Below are 20,503 nucleotides of genomic sequence, written 5' to 3'. Positions count from 1 at the left end.
TGTTTACCTGTTTCACATTATACGGTTTAAATGTTTCAATGTAACTATCACACTTTTTGTTTAAGGGAAATTCAGGGAAACAAAAGATTGTAAATCAAATTATTCTGTATATTTTAACTTTAAATACATGATTGTGATTCTCTGAATTAAAGAATTAATACAAATTTGGAGCAGTTCTTATTCTCGTCTCTGTTGTTTATTTGGTGATTAGGTGACAATGCATCAGGTTGTTTGACTAGAAAAAATGTGTCAGTAGAAGAGGAACCTTTAGCTGTACCTTAATTATGTTTATTTGATATAACCAGTGACGATGTGCAAAACACAAGCATAAAGTCTATGAACTTCATCAGAAACAAATAGGTTTACTGCTAAAGGGATTTATAAAAGTGTTAGTGGTCACATATGCAGATCGTGGACATGAGCCCTGAATTTGAATTCATCACGAATTGCAATTCTATTTTATGACCAACAGGAGACAGCTAATTAGATCCACTCAAATGATGATGACCATTAGAGGAGAAAGTCATAAAACTCAAATGAACTCTGCGTGCGTTTAGTCCAAAATGATTAAATTAATTAATTAGAAAACAATACAAGCATTACCTCAGCCAGAAAGTATTGTAGTAACTTGAAGTGTTGCTTTCACATAAAATAACAAGAGGCATAAGTATAACTCAGGTAAAGTACAAGAACTGCACAAGTCCTTATATTCTATTCTATATAAAAACTGTACAGTAAAAGGTTCTACCTCATATTGACATTCAATATATTATTATTATTATTATTAAACAGGTGATTTATTCAGGCTGCTGCCAAAGATGATGCTTGATGCACAGTGGGAATAAATAATCTATCTATAAAGCCCTTGATGCTGGACTTCAATTCATAAACGCTCAATCCCTCACTGATTTTTGAACAATTCTCCAATGCGAGAACAAAACTGAAGCCATAAACTCATCAAATGTCCACGAATGAATCTCTCTAAAGTTGGAGGTTTTAATATTTGGTCGAAGAGCAGATGAAAAGTTGGAGGAGATTCACTTTTCCGAAATAGAAACATGCACTTCTTCACAAAGCTCATCCTGGTAATGAATGGACTATTTTATAACTGTGTTATTTGGCCGGATGTGAGTTTTAAACGCTCAACGAGTGAGGAGGAGGAAATGTTCATATCTAAAGATCAAAGTAAAGTCACGTGTTACATGTGTTGGAAGAGGTGCTGCTGCGGGCCACCAGCAGGAGGCGCTGCAGAGCTGTTGACGGACCCCAGCTGTCAGGACGTGTTGTCCCAGCTGTTAGCATGTAGCTGATATTAGCCTGTTAGCATGGAGCCGACGCTAGCCTCAGGATGATGACGCTGCGGGTTCTGCGGCTGCTTCGCTCCCCGCTCCCTGACGCCGCTCCTCGGTTCTCAGGACGAACCTTTCACCTTCAGACGCTGCGTCCGAACAAAGGCGAGCAACAAAAACAAGATGGCTTCAGCCTTCTTCCCGTTAGCATCGCTAGCCTAGCATTGTGTAACGTTCACTGACCGCTTGGGGCTTTTGTGTGTCGCTTTCTCTGCGTCTGTTTTTTTTTATTTTGGAGAAATGCGTAAGTAACGTGAGGATTTATACATTCTCAAATTGTGTTGATTATATTTAACATGTCTCAGCTCGTGAGCTCTCTGCAACTGTCGCGAGAACTTGGCAGTTTACGCACCGTTGCCATAGCTACAGACTACACCAGCTTCTCCAGCAGATTTGCCTGCTAATTAAAGTAATAATAACGTTTAACATTTGATTAAACAGCCGCTGTGTTGGTTTAATATAAGCTAATGTTAGCTAACACTGACTCGCGGTCTCTTTAAGAATCCGCAGCTTGCGTAGTGTTTGAGGAGGAGCCAATCCCGCGCGGGAGATCCCTTCATTCAAACCTGCAAACCGCCAAGAAAGTGCAGCGGGAGTTTCAGGACGTCTTACAAACCGAGCAGAGATCAGCTCCAGCTTCGTGTGACAGTGTATTTAAGGTCCTCTGTGTGTGTGTGATCTGACCTGTGAACAACATGCCTGCTCTAGAAGGAACAGACGCTTGTGCAGTTTCTCCCTCCAAGAAGACGAGGCTGGACACGAAGCCTGCAGGAGACAGACCCGTCCTCAGGTTCGCTAAACTGTCCGAACACGCCACGACCCCGACGAGAGGCTCGACCAAGGCTGCAGGATACGATCTCTACAGGTTGGTCACAGCTCAAACAGAAGTATTTTTATTATTATTTATTAATGTGAGCTACATGTGCACGTTTTAAACTTGTGTCTCTTAATGGTAGTAATTCAGACTTGATATACAGTGAACACACCCTGATGAAGGCATAAAGACACAAAGGCCTTTTACAATTTCCATTTTCCAAATCTTTTAAATATAAAGTGTTTTCCTGAAATCTTCTGTGAATGTAACTTCACCATGTGTCCCTCATCCACCTCATGCTGCTCTGTACACACACACACACACACACACACATCTGTCCTGTGAATATAACCCTAAACTCTGTGAATGTACACAGTGCATACGATTACACCGTCGGTGCCATGGACAAGGCCATCGTGAAGACGGACATCCAGATCGCAGTGCCACACGGCTGCTATGGCAGAGTGGGTGAGTGTTTGACTTGCAGATGAAACCCTGCAGCTGTGGTTCTACACGTTTTTCCTGCTCTGTCTGTTTTTATTTCCCCCTCATTTGCAGAAAACCAGGCCTTAACTGTCTCTCGCTATTTTCACTTCCTCAGCACCGAGATCTGGCCTGGCAGCGAAACACTTCATCGATGTTGGTGGTGAGTTTTTTTTTAACTTAACTTGAGAATCCTTTACATTTGAACCCCTGTCATATCATGTGGCGTCTAACGTCTGTGACTGTTCTCCTCAGCTGGAGTCGTGGATGAAGACTACAGAGGAAATGTAGGAGTTGTGCTCTTCAACTTCAGCAAGGACAAGTTTGAAGGTGAGTTGTGGCACCAGTTGAATTAATAAGTCGCTTATTCGCTTAACCGACAGTGACTAAGTATAATTCACAGCTTTACACGTGGGAAGTTTAAATCTACCTCGTGTGCGTTTGTAAAAAGAAAATTTGCCGTCCACATTCTGATGTCTCATTACTCCTGATACAGATTTCTCATATTTCTATGTCCTTCTCTCCCTCCAGTGAAAAAGGGCGACCGAGTTGCTCAGCTGGTGTGTGAGAGGATCTGTTACCCAGATCTGATCGAGCAAAAGGTAAGAAACTGTATATAAAAATACATTTAAAGCTATAAGGTTAGTTCATCCTGGAAAAGTCTGTAAGAGCAGAGAAAATACAACCGAGGTTTCGTCAGAGTAATTGTGTACGTTGTCTTTCAGACGCTCGATGAGACGGAGCGCGGGGCCGGAGGCTTCGGGTCGACTGGACGCAACTGACACGTTGTGATGCAAATATACATATGTTTAAAATATATAGATGGGGTGTTAATAAAGTTCTGTTTTTCTACGTTGGTGAGTTTGGTTGTGTTGAATGTGAGTGTTGAGCACAATGTTTGAGCTTTGTGAGAAAACAAGTGTCCACACGGGGGCAGTGCAGGACAAGACACCACTAGAGTAGTGCAAGTCTCACGTTGTTCAGAGGTCACGTTGCACAGGACTGAAGAAGCTATTCTCAGCCTGTTGAGCTCTAAAATAACCGAAATTCAAATCTAGATGAAGGTGAAAACACAGCAGTAAATACATATACACCAAAAATATGTTTTTATTGTGAATTTACAACTAAACCCTCACTGATGTGAACAGGGAACACAGACTGGTGTCAGGCTGGTCCATGGCAATGCTGCACTGATTGTACTTGTGAGAGAATGTGTGGCCGCGCAGACCTCAGTGCATAATCATGAACGCCCAGGTTTGGCATCATCAATGTGTGTTTTTGTTTGTGTGTATGTGTGCAGGCGTGTGTATGTATACACAGTTTACAAAGGAAGTAGTTGGTCATTATAAGCACCATTACAAACCCCTCTATTCCAGGGGCTTCCTCTAGTTTACAAAGGCTTCATAGATTAAAAGTGGCATTGATTATTACAGTATAAACACAATTTACATGTAGTATAGAGGAGAGCAGACAGGCTATGAAGCGAGCTGTTAACGGTCGCAAAGACAGGAAAACCTTCAGAATGGCCGACGGGCTTGTATCTTGTTTACTACTGAGTTTTGTATAGTAGCACAGTGCATTCAGAAGTCTATGTGGTCGTGTTGCTAGCACCAGTAAATATGAATTATTCTAGTCAGTAGGAAAGATGGAAAAGCGAAGTTTAAATATGCAGTAGGAGTCATTCAAGCTCAGACATGGCTACATCTCAATAGTCCATCGTGGGTTCCTTTCCTCTCCTGACCCTTCTCAATCTTTTTCTTTTATCTCCCCTCCATTAAGGTAATATATGGGGATGGAGAAATGTGTTAACTTCCGTGTGTCCAGGTTGGTTCAGTCGTTGACCACGAGGGGAGGAAATTAATTTATTGCAGACTATTGGGACTCACCCTTTCCTTCCACCTAAGCGGAGTTCTAAACAAAAATAAAAATAACAACTCAGCGTTTAAAGCTTCCTGCAGTCCACAAGCCCTTCAAACGGCACCTGATTCCACATATCATTATAGCACATTTAACCCCACAATTTAAAAACCATTCACACTCTCACTAGTGCTTCACACATGGCTGTGCACGTGTGTCAGGGCGGTGCGTTCTTCATTTCGAATGAAAAGCGTCATACCGCCTCATTCAGCTGGTGTTTTCCACAGATATTGTATACGCATGATATGTAGAATCATCTTTGGCAATCAAATGACACGGTCCCCCCCACCCCCTCCCCCCACCCCCCCTCTTGTCTCTTTGGTTGGCGAGCTCTTCTCCCTGTCCGAGCAAGTAGAAGTTGCCCCTAAACCACTGACCCAGAGTCAGACCAGGGGAGAGTGAGCCTGACACTGGATTAGCAGCCGCTGGAAACATCTGCCTGCCTCAGTCTCGTGATGGTTAATGGAGGATGAGCTGCACCCTCATCTTCAGTATGTCTCCCAGCTGTCCTGTGAGGTAGTCTTTATCGTGTTGGTCCTCCAGCTCAGCCAGATCCTTGGTCTTGTAGAGGGACACGCTGCTGATCTGCAGGTCGTACGCCCCCGGGGGGAGGGACTTCTTCTTGCTCATATGCAGGTAGCTGACGCCCTCTCTCTGGTTGATCTTGAAGTAGCCTTCGTCGTTTCCGTAGTCGATGCTGTAGCGCACGTGTTCGCTGAGCGCGGACAAGGCCGGGGTGAACTCCAGGATGTGGTCGCGGTTACTCAGGTCGCTGATGTTGAGGTGGAGCTGCAGGGTGTCCTCGATGTCCAAGCTGGCCAGACTTACCACCTCCTCAGTCAGCTACAGGGAAGAAAACAGTCAGATTGAGTTTACTGAGGAGAAGAGACCTACTGTGTAAGGCCATAATGGTCCCATCAAAAATGGCAGCTAGAGCCAAACTAATTACCTGGTTGTCTTCAATAGGATCCTCTTGGGTTGAATTGGTGCTGCGACGTTTGCGTCCCTTCTTGGGATAACCATTGATCTTACATTCATAGCAGGCCTCAGGAGACAGGGAGTTATCATCCGCCTCAGCTCCTTCTCCACCGCTGGGGCCGCCGCTGGTAAAGCCAAGACCCGTGATGCAGTGCCTGAACCAGGAGACGAAACCATCAGTCAACTAGAAGCATCTACAGACACCTTCCACACAGAGTCAGGCTCCAACACAACGTACCCTTGTCCTGCACGGAAGTACCCATTGGGACAGCCGCAGAGGTAACCGCCGTCTGTGTTGGAGCAGCCGAACTTGCAGGGGTTCTGGCTGGTGGAGCACTCATTGATGTCCGCGCAGCCTCCGGCCTGCTCGTAGTTGAAGCCAGTGGGGCAGAGGCAGCGGAAGCTCCCCAGGGTGTTGTGGCACGACGCTCCCCCGCAGATCTGGCTGTTCATGCACTCGTTCTCGTCTGGGTCACGGAAATGTGACAGGAAGTAAACAAGCAAAAGGTCATTCCAGTTAAAGGACACAAACAATACTTATAAACTCTGATGTGATTGTTGTAAATTCAAACAAAAAATAGGGGCTTGATCAACAGAAGCTTGTTATTTTGGAGTTATTTGTCTGTGACTAAACTATTCCAATAAATTTATGTACTAAAAGATTTGGATGTTGCACCATACTCCGCTAGATATTTTCCACGGGCCCATTCCCTCTTGTCAACATCATATTTCAACACCTCTGTTTCAATCAAACATAATTAGAAAATTAGAAACTGCTTGAATAATGGTGTTGTCACTCACAGACATATCAACACATTTTGTTTGTGTTAAAAGAATAAAAATACTTTTGTACGAAACTAAACTGTCATCACAAATAAAGCATAACTTGTTTTTAATTTAATTCTTCACAACAATCACTCAGCAGCAGGAGGAGGAGAGTGGAAACATCTGTTTTTATATCTATCATCATTTCCCCCCTTTTCTCTCTCTCTTCTTGACAGTTCCTTCACTTCCCTGTTGTTTCCCTTCTGACTGTATTTACTACAATGGGGGGAAATAGAATTGGCGCCAATAGAATCTATTTACAACCCTGAGAAGCAGGCAAGCTAATGAAGATAGTTAATAAATTGGCTTTATTTTGCATTATGTACCTATTGACACTGGACTTTTCATGTTTGACTAATTAAATGAAAATTCTAAATTGGAAAACAGCAAAAAGAAGAATGAGAACAAGTCATGACTGTTTTTAAAAGGTTTGCTACAAACACTGATAATCAAAAAACGCCCACTTTTTCATTTTCCGGTCCTTGTTTTAGAATAAGAAATCGAATAAGCTGATAATGAGCATTAACTCAAACATAACATTTCCTTTTCTCAGGGAAGGGTTGAAATTCCGGAGAAGAGGAAAAACATTTTGGACATATTCATATTTTAACAGTGCACGGAGGTGAAGGACGGAGAAGTTGTTTTTAAAAATGTTCCAGGTCGGACTCCAGCCCAGAACATCCAGGCTGAATCAGACATACTTTCACCAGGATGCTCTGAAAGGAAAGAATGTTTGCGGATAAAAAGTGGTGCGGTGGTTTCACTCACCCACACACTGGTTCCACTGGTAGTGCTGCAGGTAGCCTTGAGGACAGCTGCACCTGTATCCACCCACCAGATTTTGGCAGCCATGCTGGCACCTGTGGTTTCCATCACACTCGTCCATATCTGTCAGGGACAAACACACAGCAGACGACTGTAACAACCTTTATTCTGTATCAGCTGATTCTGACGTTGATATCACTCATTTTTCAGACCTTCGCAGCTTTGTCCGTTGGGATCTAACGAGAATCCTCGCTGGCAGTCGCAGTTGAAGCTCCCCGGCGTGTTCTGGCAGGCGCCATTGGAGCCACACATGCCGGGGTCAGAGGCACATTCGTTGTTGTCTACGCAGAGAGGAGGAAAAGTTCAGACGAGTGTCGACATCAGTCTTGATAGAAAAGGGCAGATCCCTTTTTAATCCCACAGTCTGGAGGAGCTAAAAGGGATAGTTTGCGGAAAAAAGTGTTTTGTGAACTCAAACACTTCATCCTCCATCGGCATAGTGGCGAGTAGATAACGAGTGAATTTTCATTTTTCGGTGAACTATCCCTGTAATGATAAAATCTCTCACCTAACCTCAGACCACAAGAGTTCTCATTTTACAGCTCGCTTTGGACTTTGGGAATAATAGTCTGGCAAATATAATCTAAACCCAACATCTACTTGCTTTGCCTGGAAAAGTAGTAAGTGAGCGTTGAGTTCCTTTTATTTTGTCAGACAACACGAACATGTTTGACAATTGTGTTTGGAGTCTGTGCAAATCTGAACTGGATCACGTTGTTTGAGCTTTTTTTTTTGGTTACTGAGATGAAAGCGGAGAAAAGATGTAATCTCTAAATGTCAATGGTTGGTTGCGGGATCCTGGGTTTTCACAGTTAGTTAAGAAGTCTTTTATTCTGTTCCCAGCTTCAGATCTCTGTTAGGTGAAACTATCAACATGTGGCTAATAGGTCTCAAACCCATAGAGGTGAGCATCTACATTCCCTGAGCACTTGGTGCTTTAAAGTAAGAATCATTATCAGTCAGTGTGACTGAAAAACAGAAACCTGAAACATCAGCAAACCGGACAAGGACACATTTTTTCTGTGCAGCTTGAAAGAGCAGATGTACTGGAAGGAATGAGGTTTTATAATCTTTACAATACGCCTGGAAAAGTGTTCAGTTCAGTAACAGTATTTTTGGGCAGCAGGTACCGAGGTTCGTTTTCGTGTTTTATGTCCAACCCATGTTTCTCCAACCTTTGTCACCGGCCTATCATCCAAACTGAGGGTTCCCTGCCACTGACTTGATGTGAGATCATAAGACCTGTTTTATGGTCCCGGGAAAAAAAGGCTGGTGGTAGTCACGGCGATCAACTGCTATGTTCCATAACAAAGCATCGCTAAGCTGCCATGACTACAAACCCGTCCAGCCTAATTAGATCAGTGTGATATCACCCAGAGTCCATTAACTCTGAATGAGAGTCAGTAAAAGTTAGACAAGAGGGAGCTTCAGAGGGCTTTTATGAGCTGGGCTGGAAGGTTCTGTAGAGACATTTTCAGACATGAACTCCAGAGAATGTCCTCACAACTGGCTCTGGACTTTCTACGGAGATTGACACAAGAAGAATGCAGCAGGAGATTCTCTGGGGAGACGTATTCACAACAGGAATCCTGTGGGGGATGTCCTGCTGTGATCTCACATGGCCTCACTCGGACATTATCCCTGGAGTTCTTCCTATGGGGGCTGGCAGGAGAAACTCCAGAGAAAGTCCAGAGCCTCTCACTCGGACATACAGCCCCAGCGGAGAATGTCAGGAGATTAGCCGGAGTTTGGTGCATGTCTGAAATCAGCTTAAGAAATGACACTGTGGAGGAACTGATTCTGTGTGCATTGGGCATATAGATAATTGTTTAAGTAGCATTTATGATTACAAAATATTTGGCTGTGCCGTGTGTGTACTTACCGATGCAGGCAGTATGATGCTGGGTGAAGCCAGGGGGACATTTACACGTAAACCCACCGATGGTGTTAACACATAGAAACTGACAGTTGTGCTGTTTGGACGAACACTCGTCCAGATCTGAAACGGAAGAGAAATACAAGGAATAGTTTAAAAGAAAAGCTAAATGTGCAGAGTCGTTTTTAAAGTGCATTTATGATCCTGTGGTTGGAACTGGGTCAGATCATTGTATGTACTACTGTATGGGGGCTGCTCCGAGTCAAATTCCTGTCCTTCTACAGTCACTGACCTACAAATGAACTGCAAATGAACCAGACACCGGAAACACAGGGGGGTACTGCAGGGGGGGGCTACAGCTACGGTAAATAAAGATGAAAACGACTGAACACCGCGAGCAAACGTGTTTAGACTCACAAACAAGCCTGATAAACACTGACGCACACAGATGCACAGGGTCAGTGGCTCGTACACGTTCATGAACAAACGTCGCGTCCCGGGACAGTGAGCAGAAAACTGGCGCAGGTCCCGGCCCCCCTCAGCACTATGGCAGCTCTAACTTGGAAGTTAAGTCGAGCGGGAGGAGCGTGCGACTGAGTTCAACTGAGCCGAGCAGCCACAATATTTAGAGGTGGTGTATTTCATGTGTGTCTTTTACCTTTGCAGCTCTTTCCATCCTCCTGCAGGATGTATCCGCGGGGGCAGGAACAGAGGTAGCCTCCCTCCGTGTTCTTACAGATGAAGTTACAGGGCTTTGGTGCCTGGATGCACTCATCCACATCTAGAATGCGAGGGAAAAGGGTGAGGGTGAGACGGAGAGAAAGAGAGAGTGAGTTTGAGCCTGAAATTCCATAAGGGGAGATGATGAGACGGACAGACTCGGGCTGCATTTTTTCAGAGGAGTGTGTGGGCAGTCCACCCACGTCGCTCTGGCTCTTTACTAGACAGCAGGAATGAGAACGGGAGGTAGGCACCGTAAGAAAAGAGTCCATAAAGTGCTGGTGATCGAATGGAGTCTTACCCACACAATGCGTGCTGCTGATATCGGTGGTGTAGCCGGGTTTGCAGGTGCAGCTGTAGGAGCCCAAAGAGTTGATGCACTGACCGTTCTTGCACAAGTTCCCCATGACGCGACACTCGTCGATATCTGGACCGAAACAAGAAGAGTCAGCTCCGCAGGGATTTACACAAATCAGCGTCGTTTCAAATATGAGAGCAAACCAATGCTTTGTCAGGGGTTTTATCAGCCAACAGCAACAACGAATCAGTGGTTTCCTGTGTACTAGTTACAGCTGATAAATTTATGAGGCATAACAGCTGCTCTAGTATTCAGGCACGTTTCAATCTGGATGGTCTCCAATCATTTTACTACACATAGAGCATTAACCCAAAACTTGTTCAGATAATCCATCACATTGGATTCTGCTTTATCTTTTGTAAAGTAGCTGCGAGCAGGGAACATTGTGAAAGCACTTCCTGCTGCACTCTGTGTATGACCAACAGATGCCATTCAAATTAAATGCAGAAAGTTTATTCTGACTGGGATGTTTTCCCCCCCGAATGATGCAGCCTCAATTAAAAACATAAACCGCTTTGAAAATGAAACCAGCTTCCAACAGCAAGTGGCGGTCTGGATACCAGGTTGGAGGACATCTAACATCTAAACCGGCTGGGAGTCATCAACCTTAGTGACATTGTTTGAGAGAAAGTTCATGACAACGGCAACAACAACAGTTCAGGTTCTGCCAACTGGGTTGAGCCTCACTGATCTTTGTTGATCAATTTAAGATTTAATACATAGTTTGGAAAACTGACCTCCTGTTTGCTCTATGAATGAAAACAACTTTTAATCCAACAATTATGTCAGAGAAAGTTCCACACAAGTTGCTGTTGATTTTAGATTTTTCCCAGTTGTGTTTACTTTCACACCTCTGCCATCAGTGGTGTATCCAGGTCCCAGGGGACACATCTTCTTGTACTGGGTGGTCCCGGGCAGCGGGCACAGCTCACAGTTGGTGCCCCAGCCTCGGCCTCCATCACAGCAACACTCGGACTTGGTCACCAGGTTCCTGTTGCTCGACGTCATCTGACACAGAGTGGTCAGGACCTCAGTGAAGCAGAAGCCTTCACGGTTATCTGGAGGGTGGTGGGGGGGGGGACGACACAGAGAGACGCGAGTGTGACCACGAGACAAAATGGACAAAAAGAAAGCAAACCCAAACCACCCAGACAGGACCTGGCCTCAGAAAACCAGACGTAAAAAGATTACCCACACCGCTCTATCACTGCTGTCTGTGAGGAGGGAGATAGCTATAGAACCGCAGACGCTTTTCTCACTGGGTTCAGCACATCATGTCTACACAGTACGTTTAGCATAGGGGCCATTGAGAGGATGTCCTTGCTCCTATCTTGACAGTAAAAGACACATGGTTTGTAACAAGACTGTCATGGAATGGTTAAATTCCCACTGAGATTAAAATGACTGCTTCACCCAGTAAAACAAGATTCAACTAACATAAAGTTTTGTGTTATTTATAATGATTTCTTGTGGGCATCCCAATATAATACGTATCTTTATTGTCACTCTACAAGTACAATACAAACTATATATCATAAGTTTAAAAAAATTGAATTAACAGTAAAAGCTTAGACTAAGAAAACACACAAAAATGTATATATAAATGTACAAGGAATTTAAAATAGAGAGACATTTGATATATTCGTATTATACGCACCGATACATTCAGTCTGTGTGGGGTTAGCGACGAAACCTTGGTCACATCTGCAGCGGTAGCTTCCCACTGTGTTCTCACAGCGGCCGTTCTTACAGGTCCCTGGTTTGGCTGTACACTCGTTCAGATCTAACACACACACACACACACACAGTGTAAAGATAAAAATGAAATATTTGTTACACAGGATTGTATTAAGTTAAAGTGGAAGTTCAACCAGGTGCAATATTTCTGATAGGCCTTAATTGAATTTCACAGTCTTGTTGCAGGTGTTTGCAAACACCTCCGTACACATCTCTGTTCTTTATAGTTATATTCAAATCATTTGACAAATCTGTTTGTTTCCCATTTTCGCTCTGATCACTACCAAAGCAAATCTTCCTTTTAATTGTGTTTCCTGTATTTTAACCAAAAGTTCCCAAAGTAAATATCCCCCAGTAGGGGGTTTGATTGATTTTGTGCAAATATCCAGAGCTTACCATTTTATTTTCATGGCAAAAAGATTCACTGTGTCCCCAGAATTATCTTATTGTGAGTTTCACAAAGTCTCTAATGGCTCAAGTCCATTGTATGACAGTGATTCATATTCACTAGTAACCAGGATAAATCAGAGATATGAGGTGTTAACAACTCCTACAACTGGATATACTCCAGAATACACACTTTGCTGTGTGCACTGTTACACAAAAAACTGATTAATATCAAATTAGATTTATTTTATGCAGAGTTAAGCCAAGATTGATGTTATAAGCTAGAGTAATGGTGTATGATGTCATACATAGGGACACAATAATAATCGTACCCATGCAACCCTCTCCGCTGGGATGGCGTGTGAATCCAGGCGAACAGATGCACATGTATGTCCCAATCAGATTCTTGCAGGTCATGCCTCTGCTGGCACAGTCATCGATACCATCCTCACACTCATTCTGATCTGGAAAAAAAAGAAGCAGAATACAAAGAGTAAGAGGAAGCACAAGTGTGGAAAAACCTGTGTGTGTACGCAGATGCAGAGCAGTGATGTAACACAGGCACTCGTACACGCTGCCGTTTAATCTAACCACTCAATCCAATGCTGAGTGCTTGTAGGCATGTAGTGGGAGAGTTGGTGGTCTGTTTGGAGATCTAATGTAAACAGTGACGCTATAGACACTGACAAGTTCCTCCTGTCTCAGAGCTTCCCTCCAAATACATCCGTTGCTATGGTGCCCGAGCTATCTGCGAGTGCGGAGGTGTAAATAGTCAGTTTCCAGAGAGTGTTTTACGTTCGGTCGAGACAGAGGACCCTTGAGGATCTAACGGAGATAGTGCGTTATGTAACTTTGTGCATGGGACAAGCACATCTCCAGTAAACTGACAAATACTGAGAAAGCTGAGAGTATAAGTGAGTCACTTAGATGTCGCACCTTTACACATCCTCTTGTCCTCGCGCAGAACGTAGCCCGTGGGACATTTACACTCGTACGAGCCATACACGTTCACACAGCGGAAGGCGCACAGCAGAGGGTTCTGGGCACACTCATTGATGTCTGGAACAGAAGGTGACAAGTTACAGTCATACCACAGACGTACAAAGACTGCATGATGCACGTGAGAGTGCACACGGGGCGTCACGTACCTTCGCAGGTCATCATTGGCCCGGGCTCAAAGCCGTCATCACACGCACATTCAAACCCACCGATGACATTGGTGCATGTGCCGTTGCCACAAGGATTCCCGATTTCACACTCATTAATGTCTGTGTTGACGACAGTAACAGGAACCTCATTAATCATCGTAGTGTCGGATTCATATTTACCAGGTGAATAAATAAGTGAGGGAGAGTGAAAGAGACAAAGAGACGAGGAAGATGAGGTTGAGGAGACACTGACTGTGAACTGACCTTCACATCTGACTCCACTATTGTCCAGGCGGTATCCCATGGGACATTCACATCGGAAAGAGCCGTCTGTGTTGATGCACTGGCCGTTGATACAAGGGTCGTTGATGCATTCATCAATATCTACAATGAGAAAACGTTGTAAACAAGCAGATTACACTCCCGAACTGTAACGGAGAAGCAGACCAGTTAAGGTTCAGTGATGACGCTCGTACCTTTTGGGGCGTCATCTGTCCCCTGCTGATATCCCTCATTGGTACAGAGAAGAGGATACCCCTCTGGAACCATGAGATGAGAAGAGTCATAAACACCACGAAATAATGTAAATTATTTACTTTTATGCATACATGTAAGTGTTTCCCTGCATATGTTGTGTGTGTGTATATGCGATATGAAGAGTACGCACCCTCTCCCTTGCTCGGGCAGATTTCACAGGGGTCTCCCCAGCCTTGACCTGGCATTCCAGTGCAGCAGCACGCTGTCTTGGAAGTGTTCTGAGGCTTTGGAGCCAGGCAGCGGCCACTATCAAACTTGGTATAGCAGTAGTTCACACGGATATCTAGAGGTGAACACACACACACACACACACGCACGCACGCACGCACGCACGCACGCACGCACGCACGCACGCACGCACGCACGCACGCACGCACGCACGCACGCACGCACACACACACACACACACACACACACACAGAGGACAAAAGTAGTGAATATGACAGCGGGTAGACAGAGTGATGGATGGAAGCAGCAATAACACATCCTGTTATTTTGTTTATTCCAACACTTTTGCTCGTCTTAAAGGGACAGCTCCATATTTTACCTGTTTGTATTGTAAATTGACCAAAAATAAAAAAAGTTTTTTCCTTTTAAACCAAATTGGTTAAGTATTTGTAGAGAGCACAGAGGCTGGTTCACAACCTCCTCTCAGTGATCAGTGTATGACAGTCTCTCTCTCTCTCTCTCTCTCTCTCTCTCTCTCTCTCTCTCTCTCTCTCTCTCTGTCTCTCTATCTCTGTCTATTTCTCCCTGTATCTCTCTCTCTGTCTGTCTCTCTATCTCTGTCTATCTCTCCCTGTATCTCTCTCTCTGTCTGTCTCTCTATGTCTCTCTCTGTCTGTCTCTCTATGTCTCTCTCTGTCTCTCTGTCTATCTCTCCCTGTATCTCTCTCTCTGTCTGTCTCTCTATGTCTCTCTCTGTCTCTCTGTCTATCTCTCTCTCTCTGTCTCTCTCTCTCTCTCTCTCTGTCTCTCTATCTCTCTATCTCTGTCTATCTCTTACTGTCTCTCTATCTCTGTCTATCTATCTCTGTCTATCTATCTCTGTCTCTCTCTCTCTGTCTCTCTATCTCTCTATCTCTGTCTATCTCTTTCTGTCTCTCTATCTCTGTATCTCTATCTCTGTCTATCTCTCTCTGTCTATCTCTCTCTCGTTCTCTCTCTGTCTCTCTTTCTCTCTCTGGTTCTCTCTCGCTCTGGTTCCTCCTGGACTGGGCAGGCACTTACTTGTAATAAGAAGCATATGGTCGTGCTCTCCTGCTAGCACTGGCCTTCACTGAATGCAACACAAATAAGCTTTCTGACCACGATAGATCACACACACGCACGCACGCACGCACGCACGCACGCACGCACACACACACACACACACACACAGACACGCACACACACATGCACACACACACACATGCATGCACACCTGGCTCAGATGCCAGGATCACATGCATGAACACCTGGTGGTGCAGGGAGGATGTCAAAAAGTGTCATGTTACTTTCCTCCATGAAACTGATTTGTCAGCCTTTCCTCAAAAGAGATTTATGGTGCTTTGTGCACAGCTGGTAACCAAGTGTGTGTGAGCGTCAGCGTGTGAGCATCAGCACGTGCATATGTCATACTCATTTTGTAGTTCGTATATGAAATGTATCATGCAAAGGTCTAAATACTTCACTTTCTGGATCTGGCTAACATAAAATTTCGATGCTATATGATTTCTTTGAATCAGTGGCAGAATAATATAAAACAGGAAAAATAGGGTAAAAAGTCAAAAATGTTATTGGAGAGATAACTTTTGAGATAAATCAGTAAAGTGGTGACACAGTGGTGACGCAAATCTGATGGTGGAGAGGGTGGTGACAAACAGTCTCTGGTTAGGATAATGGGTATTTGCAAAACCACCATGGCATTATAATTTAAACCATATCAATAACTGAAGAGTCCTGGCAGTCGAGAGGCTGAGACCTACACAATGTGTTCTTATCACAATATTCCATGTACCATTCCAGCCAGGGACTGATGCACATCACCCCCTCTCTGACGCTCCCCCGTCTTTCTGTAGGATCGACTCATACAAACTGTTCTCATGGCCGAATGTGACTTTGTCTTTTGTTTTCTTACAAAGTAAATGTGTCATTCATTCATTCATTCATTCATTCATTCAGTCATCACTCCACTTGGATCCTCCGTCCAAAAGAGGAAAATTGTGGGGGTGCATGATGTGTACATTAAACTTCAATACTTCAAGAGCAATAAAGACCAGTTCCTACTCAATACACTTAAAGGCTGTTGCAGCTACAGTCTTACTTTGGTGCGACCAGTAGCTTGACTGGTGAAACAGACTCGATCTGTTTGTCAGGTGCTTTCAACATTAATGCATTATTGTCACTTGCTGCCTCAGTTGCTACAAAAGCAACAGGACATAAGATTCCCTGACGTACTGTGTTATGTGGCTGTGGTTTACTGTTCTTTTTGGGAATATTACTTGAGTTGAGTATGAGGACATCTTCTCTTCACACGATTATTTATGAACAGATTCACCCAAAGTCTAACATATGATTTTTATCACTGTTGTCATAATAATTTCCTTCATTGCCTTCACTCCTATAACCGTAAAAAGTGTTTTCTCAGTGGGACAGGGTTCAACTTTGATCCAGGGTTCAACTTTGATCTCTTTTATGGCCCATATTGCTCACTCTCCACCCAACTCCTCCCTCTTTATCCCCCCGACCCTCGGTGGAGCCCGTCTGACACTGGGGAGAAATGTGAAATACAAACTGTAGACTGCCTCGCTGAACTGATGATGTCATCACTTCAGTGTTTGGAAGGGGAACACCCTAACGGAGGACTCAGCATGCACCCACCCAAGCCAGAAACACACAGATATACATAAACACACACACACACACACACACACACACACACACACACACACACACACACACACACACACACACACACACACACACACACACACACACACACACACACACACACACACACACACACACACACACACACACACACACACACACACACACACACGTCAGGAAATGGAAAAGTGATTTGTCCAGAGCCACCCTTGGCCTTGTTGAGGCAGCAGAAGCAGCCTGAACACAGTGTGCTATCATGAAGGAGCAGATAAAGTCGGACACCACTGACTGCTGCTTAGTCTCCACGAGCACTCACAGACACATCATACAGATACACGAGAATTTACACTCTGCACTTTGAACTTGATGCATACTCACTCAGTTTGTCCTCGTTAGGTCAATGCATTGACTTCCATTGATTGTGGTCAGCCTTACCAATATCTCTAACCTTAACCATGACCAATTCATGACTAACTCCAACCACAATTCACATCTTACCTCTCACTTTAATCAGGACCTCAGAATGATGCTTTGCCTCATTAAGACCAGGCTTCGGTCCCCATGAGGTCTACTGGGCCTTACAAGGTCAGTGTTTATTCTGGAAGATTACTTAAAGAGGTAACAAAACCAGTACACACACACACACACACAGACACACACAGAATTACCTAAACATCTGCGTCCGGAGGCAGAGATCTGGAAGCCTTCAGGACACAAGCAGGTGAAGCTTCCTTCAGTGTTTGAGCAGGTTCCAAATATACACATCTCAGGTGACTGGGAGCACTCGTCGATATCTGACACACAACAAGAGGAACATCATCAGTCACCTTATCAAAGGAACACATTTACAAATAAATTCTAAACCCATTCCTAATTCTGTGGCATCAGAATTCCATCCTGCAGTCCTTCATTCACATCTCATTTTTCCTCGTGCTTTCATGGCTGCAGGGATGAAGTCATACCTCGACCTTATGGTCTCTCCAAATGTGATAAAACTGAGCGTAATCTCACTAATGGCTGGTTGGATGAAGGTGTATTATCTGGATCAGAGTCCATGTCACATGTGCGCTCATCACAATGACCAGCTGCTGCTGTTACTGATGCTGAGAACTGAGTGCTGTTCCCCTCTGCTTCCAGGAACAGAGCACAGAGCAGGAATGTGTTGAAGTCTGCCGAAAATCTCTTCATCAGCCCCACTGTATAAACAACCCAAGTTTTCTGGCCTGAACCCACTCCCACGTGTAGACGGGGAGAAGATGGGTGTTCTGTAGGAGCAGGGCAATTGAAAAGAAGGAAGAGTCGGAGTGGCAGTTTATTCTCTTCTTGCACTTCTCAGCAGTCACTCTAAAATGTTATTTATATATAATATATATATATATATATGTGTGTGTGTATGTGTGTGTTGTATATAAGCAAGTGTTGTCTGTATTGCTTGAGGTGAGATTCACTCAAGCGTGCAGATACTGTATTCAATTACTCCAGCAATTCCTGTTTTATATTTTTCATGATACAGAACTCGCTGGCTTTGGGTTGCTTTACCTTCACAGGTTTCCTCATGCAGATAGTAGCCGGGTGGACAGATACACCTGTAGGAGCCGTCCAGATTCAGACAAGTTCCTGCACCGCATGTGCCTGGATTCACTGCACACTCATTAATATCTGAGGGGAAAAAGGAATACACAAGGAATGCAACATAAATGATATATATAATAATCAGATACACATAAAAAAAAAAGAAAAGTGGCGTGTCCGTACCTGCACACAGTCTGCCATCGAGAGTGAGCTCATAGCCGTCATGGCACACGCAGAGGAAGGTGCCCACTGTGTTCACACACTGCCCGTTTCGACACAAGCCCCGCTGCGTCGAACACTCATCGACATCTGGTCAACACAAACACATCATCACCACAACATATCACATAAAGACTGTAGCGGGCTTGTTCTTTTGCAACACATCCACAGATGCACTCACCTATGCAGTCACTGTTGTGTGAGTTCAGGAAGCCGGGGTAGCAGAGGCAGTTGTAGGAGCCCACTGTGTTCTTACAGGTCCCGTTACCGCAGGGTTGTCTCTCACACTCGTCCACGTCTGGAACCAGAGAACATCGTCACAGTTTCACCTTAGGACGTTATTCACATTGCTCACTAAACTAAACTAAAAACAAGAGAGAGCCGATAGGAAGCAGCAAAGCTTACCGACACACATTGACTGGTCCCGCGTCGTTTTAAAGCCGTTGGGGCAGATGCAGCGATAGCTACCCAGCGTGTCGATGCACTGACCCGGGTTGCATATACCAGAGTTCTCAATGCATTCATTACGGTCTGAATAAAGGAGAAAGGAGATGTGTGAAAATCACAGGGAGTCAAAACACAAAAATGATCATAGAATATACAGTCCCAATAGCATCAGTTCTGCCAGTAAATTAGTCATTCTAATGGCACAAGGCAGTTTCACCTGGTGTCGTCTGAAGTGTCTAAAAATCTGTGATGGCTTAATCATACCAAATAAAATCATACCAAATAAAATCATACCAAATATAATGAAAATCAGACAGTCATGCTACTGATAACAAGAGTTAATGATAATTTGTTACTCTAATAACTTCATAATTGAGATATCTGTTGTTAGCCACTAATAGGACTGTAACTGGTTATTATCACCATTGCACAATGACACAATAACTGTGTTTTATGGCACCAGAGTAACACCATTGTTTAATTTAAGTGAAAACATGTCAAGTGCTAAATACTTCATTCACATTACGACCTTGCCGCAAAGCTTATTTCTTTTAATAAAAGTTTATCGCTGGATTTGATTCATACTTGTCTCTTACCACAGTTTCAGTTCTCTCTCACTGGAGTCTGACCGTGAGCAGGAAGCACAACAGGATGTTGATTTAACATTCACTTATCAGGGAGGATTCTCCAGACAGACAGCGACATGTTTCAGATATACTGCAGCACATGTTCAACAGCTCAACAGATGCTTCACATTTTCTCTTCCCTAATAACAAGCCCACCATGAAGATTCCCCCCCTCAGCCCGACTGTCACTGGGCTGCTTCTGTTCCCTATTGCAATATAAATGTCAAGAAAATCAGTTTCACTTTACAGAAGCTAAAATGTGCTTAAGTATTTTAATCTGAATCATTAAAAGGTTATTTAAATCACCAACAGTATGAGAAAGAATAACAGTTTGTCAAAGACGTCTATGGATTGTTTTGTGTGCACACTAGCTTTACACATCTTGACCTAATTATTCAAAGTTATGGAATGAATTTTAAATGCTACGCAGATGATATTCAAATGTATGTGACTTTAAAGGCCAATTACGGTTGATGTCTAAAAATATCCTTCCCTCTCCTGTGCTGAGAACATATCAGAAGACATCAACAGCAACAGAACAAAATGCTGTGTTTTCTATCCACTGCAGATGCTGAAATCTTAATTCAGGCCTTTGTTTCATCAATACCACGATATGTAACATTTAGTTTTCTGGCCTGCCACATGCTAGTGCTCTTTGAATGGTACAGAATGCTGTGGCGGAATTTAACTGAATCCAGAAAATGACCACAATAAATCCATTTCAGCCCCATATCAGACTTTAAGGTACTTTTAATGACATATCAAATTCTTAATGGGCTTGCCCCCTGATGCCTGTCTGATCTCCTTAAGCCTT

General features: G+C 43.9%; 2 protein-coding genes across 5 annotated transcripts in view; one reads left to right on the top strand and one right to left on the bottom strand.

Annotated features, from left to right (window-relative positions):
* Nucleotides 1-1,246: 1,246 nt before the first annotated feature.
* Nucleotides 1,247-3,499, top strand: dut (deoxyuridine triphosphatase). 3 transcript variants are annotated; one of them, XM_034573547.1, is made up of 7 exons: nt 1,247-1,454; nt 2,058-2,214; nt 2,540-2,631; nt 2,765-2,809; nt 2,902-2,976; nt 3,178-3,291; nt 3,323-3,335. In XM_034573547.1, the coding sequence occupies exons 1-6, from the start codon at nt 1,349-1,351 to the stop codon at nt 3,264-3,266; spliced, it is 564 nt and encodes a 187-aa protein (XP_034429438.1). In that variant the 5' UTR covers nt 1,247-1,348; the 3' UTR covers nt 3,267-3,291; nt 3,323-3,335. The 3 variants fall into 3 exon arrangements, with proteins under 3 accessions (XP_034429438.1, XP_034429430.1, XP_034429447.1); XM_034573539.1 differs by lacking the exon at nt 3,323-3,335 and adding an exon at nt 3,372-3,499 and having other exon boundaries at nt 1,248-1,454; nt 3,178-3,248; XM_034573556.1 differs by lacking the exons at nt 1,247-1,454; nt 3,323-3,335 and adding exons at nt 1,462-1,593; nt 3,372-3,499 and having other exon boundaries at nt 3,178-3,248.
* A 230-nt stretch (nt 3,500-3,729) lies between these two features.
* fbn1 (fibrillin 1) overlaps nt 3,730-20,503 on the bottom strand; it is a 60,750-nt gene continuing 43,976 nt past the window's right edge. The window contains exons 46-66 of one of the 2 annotated variants that reach the window (XM_034573514.1): nt 19,022-19,147; nt 18,798-18,914; nt 18,581-18,706; nt 18,365-18,484; nt 17,494-17,619; nt 14,085-14,237; nt 13,894-13,956; nt 13,682-13,801; nt 13,418-13,537; nt 13,206-13,328; nt 12,602-12,733; nt 11,803-11,928; nt 10,997-11,203; nt 10,089-10,214; nt 9,726-9,848; nt 9,074-9,190; nt 7,344-7,472; nt 7,135-7,254; nt 5,780-6,008; nt 5,513-5,696; nt 3,730-5,406 (exon numbers count right to left, since the gene is read on the bottom strand). In XM_034573514.1, coding sequence (XP_034429405.1) covers nt 5,023-5,406; nt 5,513-5,696; nt 5,780-6,008; nt 7,135-7,254; nt 7,344-7,472; nt 9,074-9,190; nt 9,726-9,848; nt 10,089-10,214; nt 10,997-11,203; nt 11,803-11,928; nt 12,602-12,733; nt 13,206-13,328; nt 13,418-13,537; nt 13,682-13,801; nt 13,894-13,956; nt 14,085-14,237; nt 17,494-17,619; nt 18,365-18,484; nt 18,581-18,706; nt 18,798-18,914; nt 19,022-19,147 — 3,071 coding nt within the window. In that variant the 3' untranslated portion in view covers nt 3,730-5,022. The remainder of the gene's footprint in view (nt 5,407-5,512; nt 5,697-5,779; nt 6,009-7,134; nt 7,255-7,343; nt 7,473-9,073; nt 9,191-9,725; nt 9,849-10,088; nt 10,215-10,996; nt 11,204-11,802; nt 11,929-12,601; nt 12,734-13,205; nt 13,329-13,417; nt 13,538-13,681; nt 13,802-13,893; nt 13,957-14,084; nt 14,238-17,493; nt 17,620-18,364; nt 18,485-18,580; nt 18,707-18,797; nt 18,915-19,021; nt 19,148-20,503) is intronic. The other variant, XM_034573524.1, reaches the window with a different exon arrangement.

The sequence above is a fragment of the Hippoglossus hippoglossus genome, chromosome 3 (genome assembly GCF_009819705.1).
Source record: "Hippoglossus hippoglossus isolate fHipHip1 chromosome 3, fHipHip1.pri, whole genome shotgun sequence".
NCBI classification, from domain to species: Eukaryota; Metazoa; Chordata; class Actinopteri; order Pleuronectiformes; family Pleuronectidae; genus Hippoglossus; species Hippoglossus hippoglossus.
This window is presented reverse-complemented; position numbering and strand designations above follow the sequence as displayed.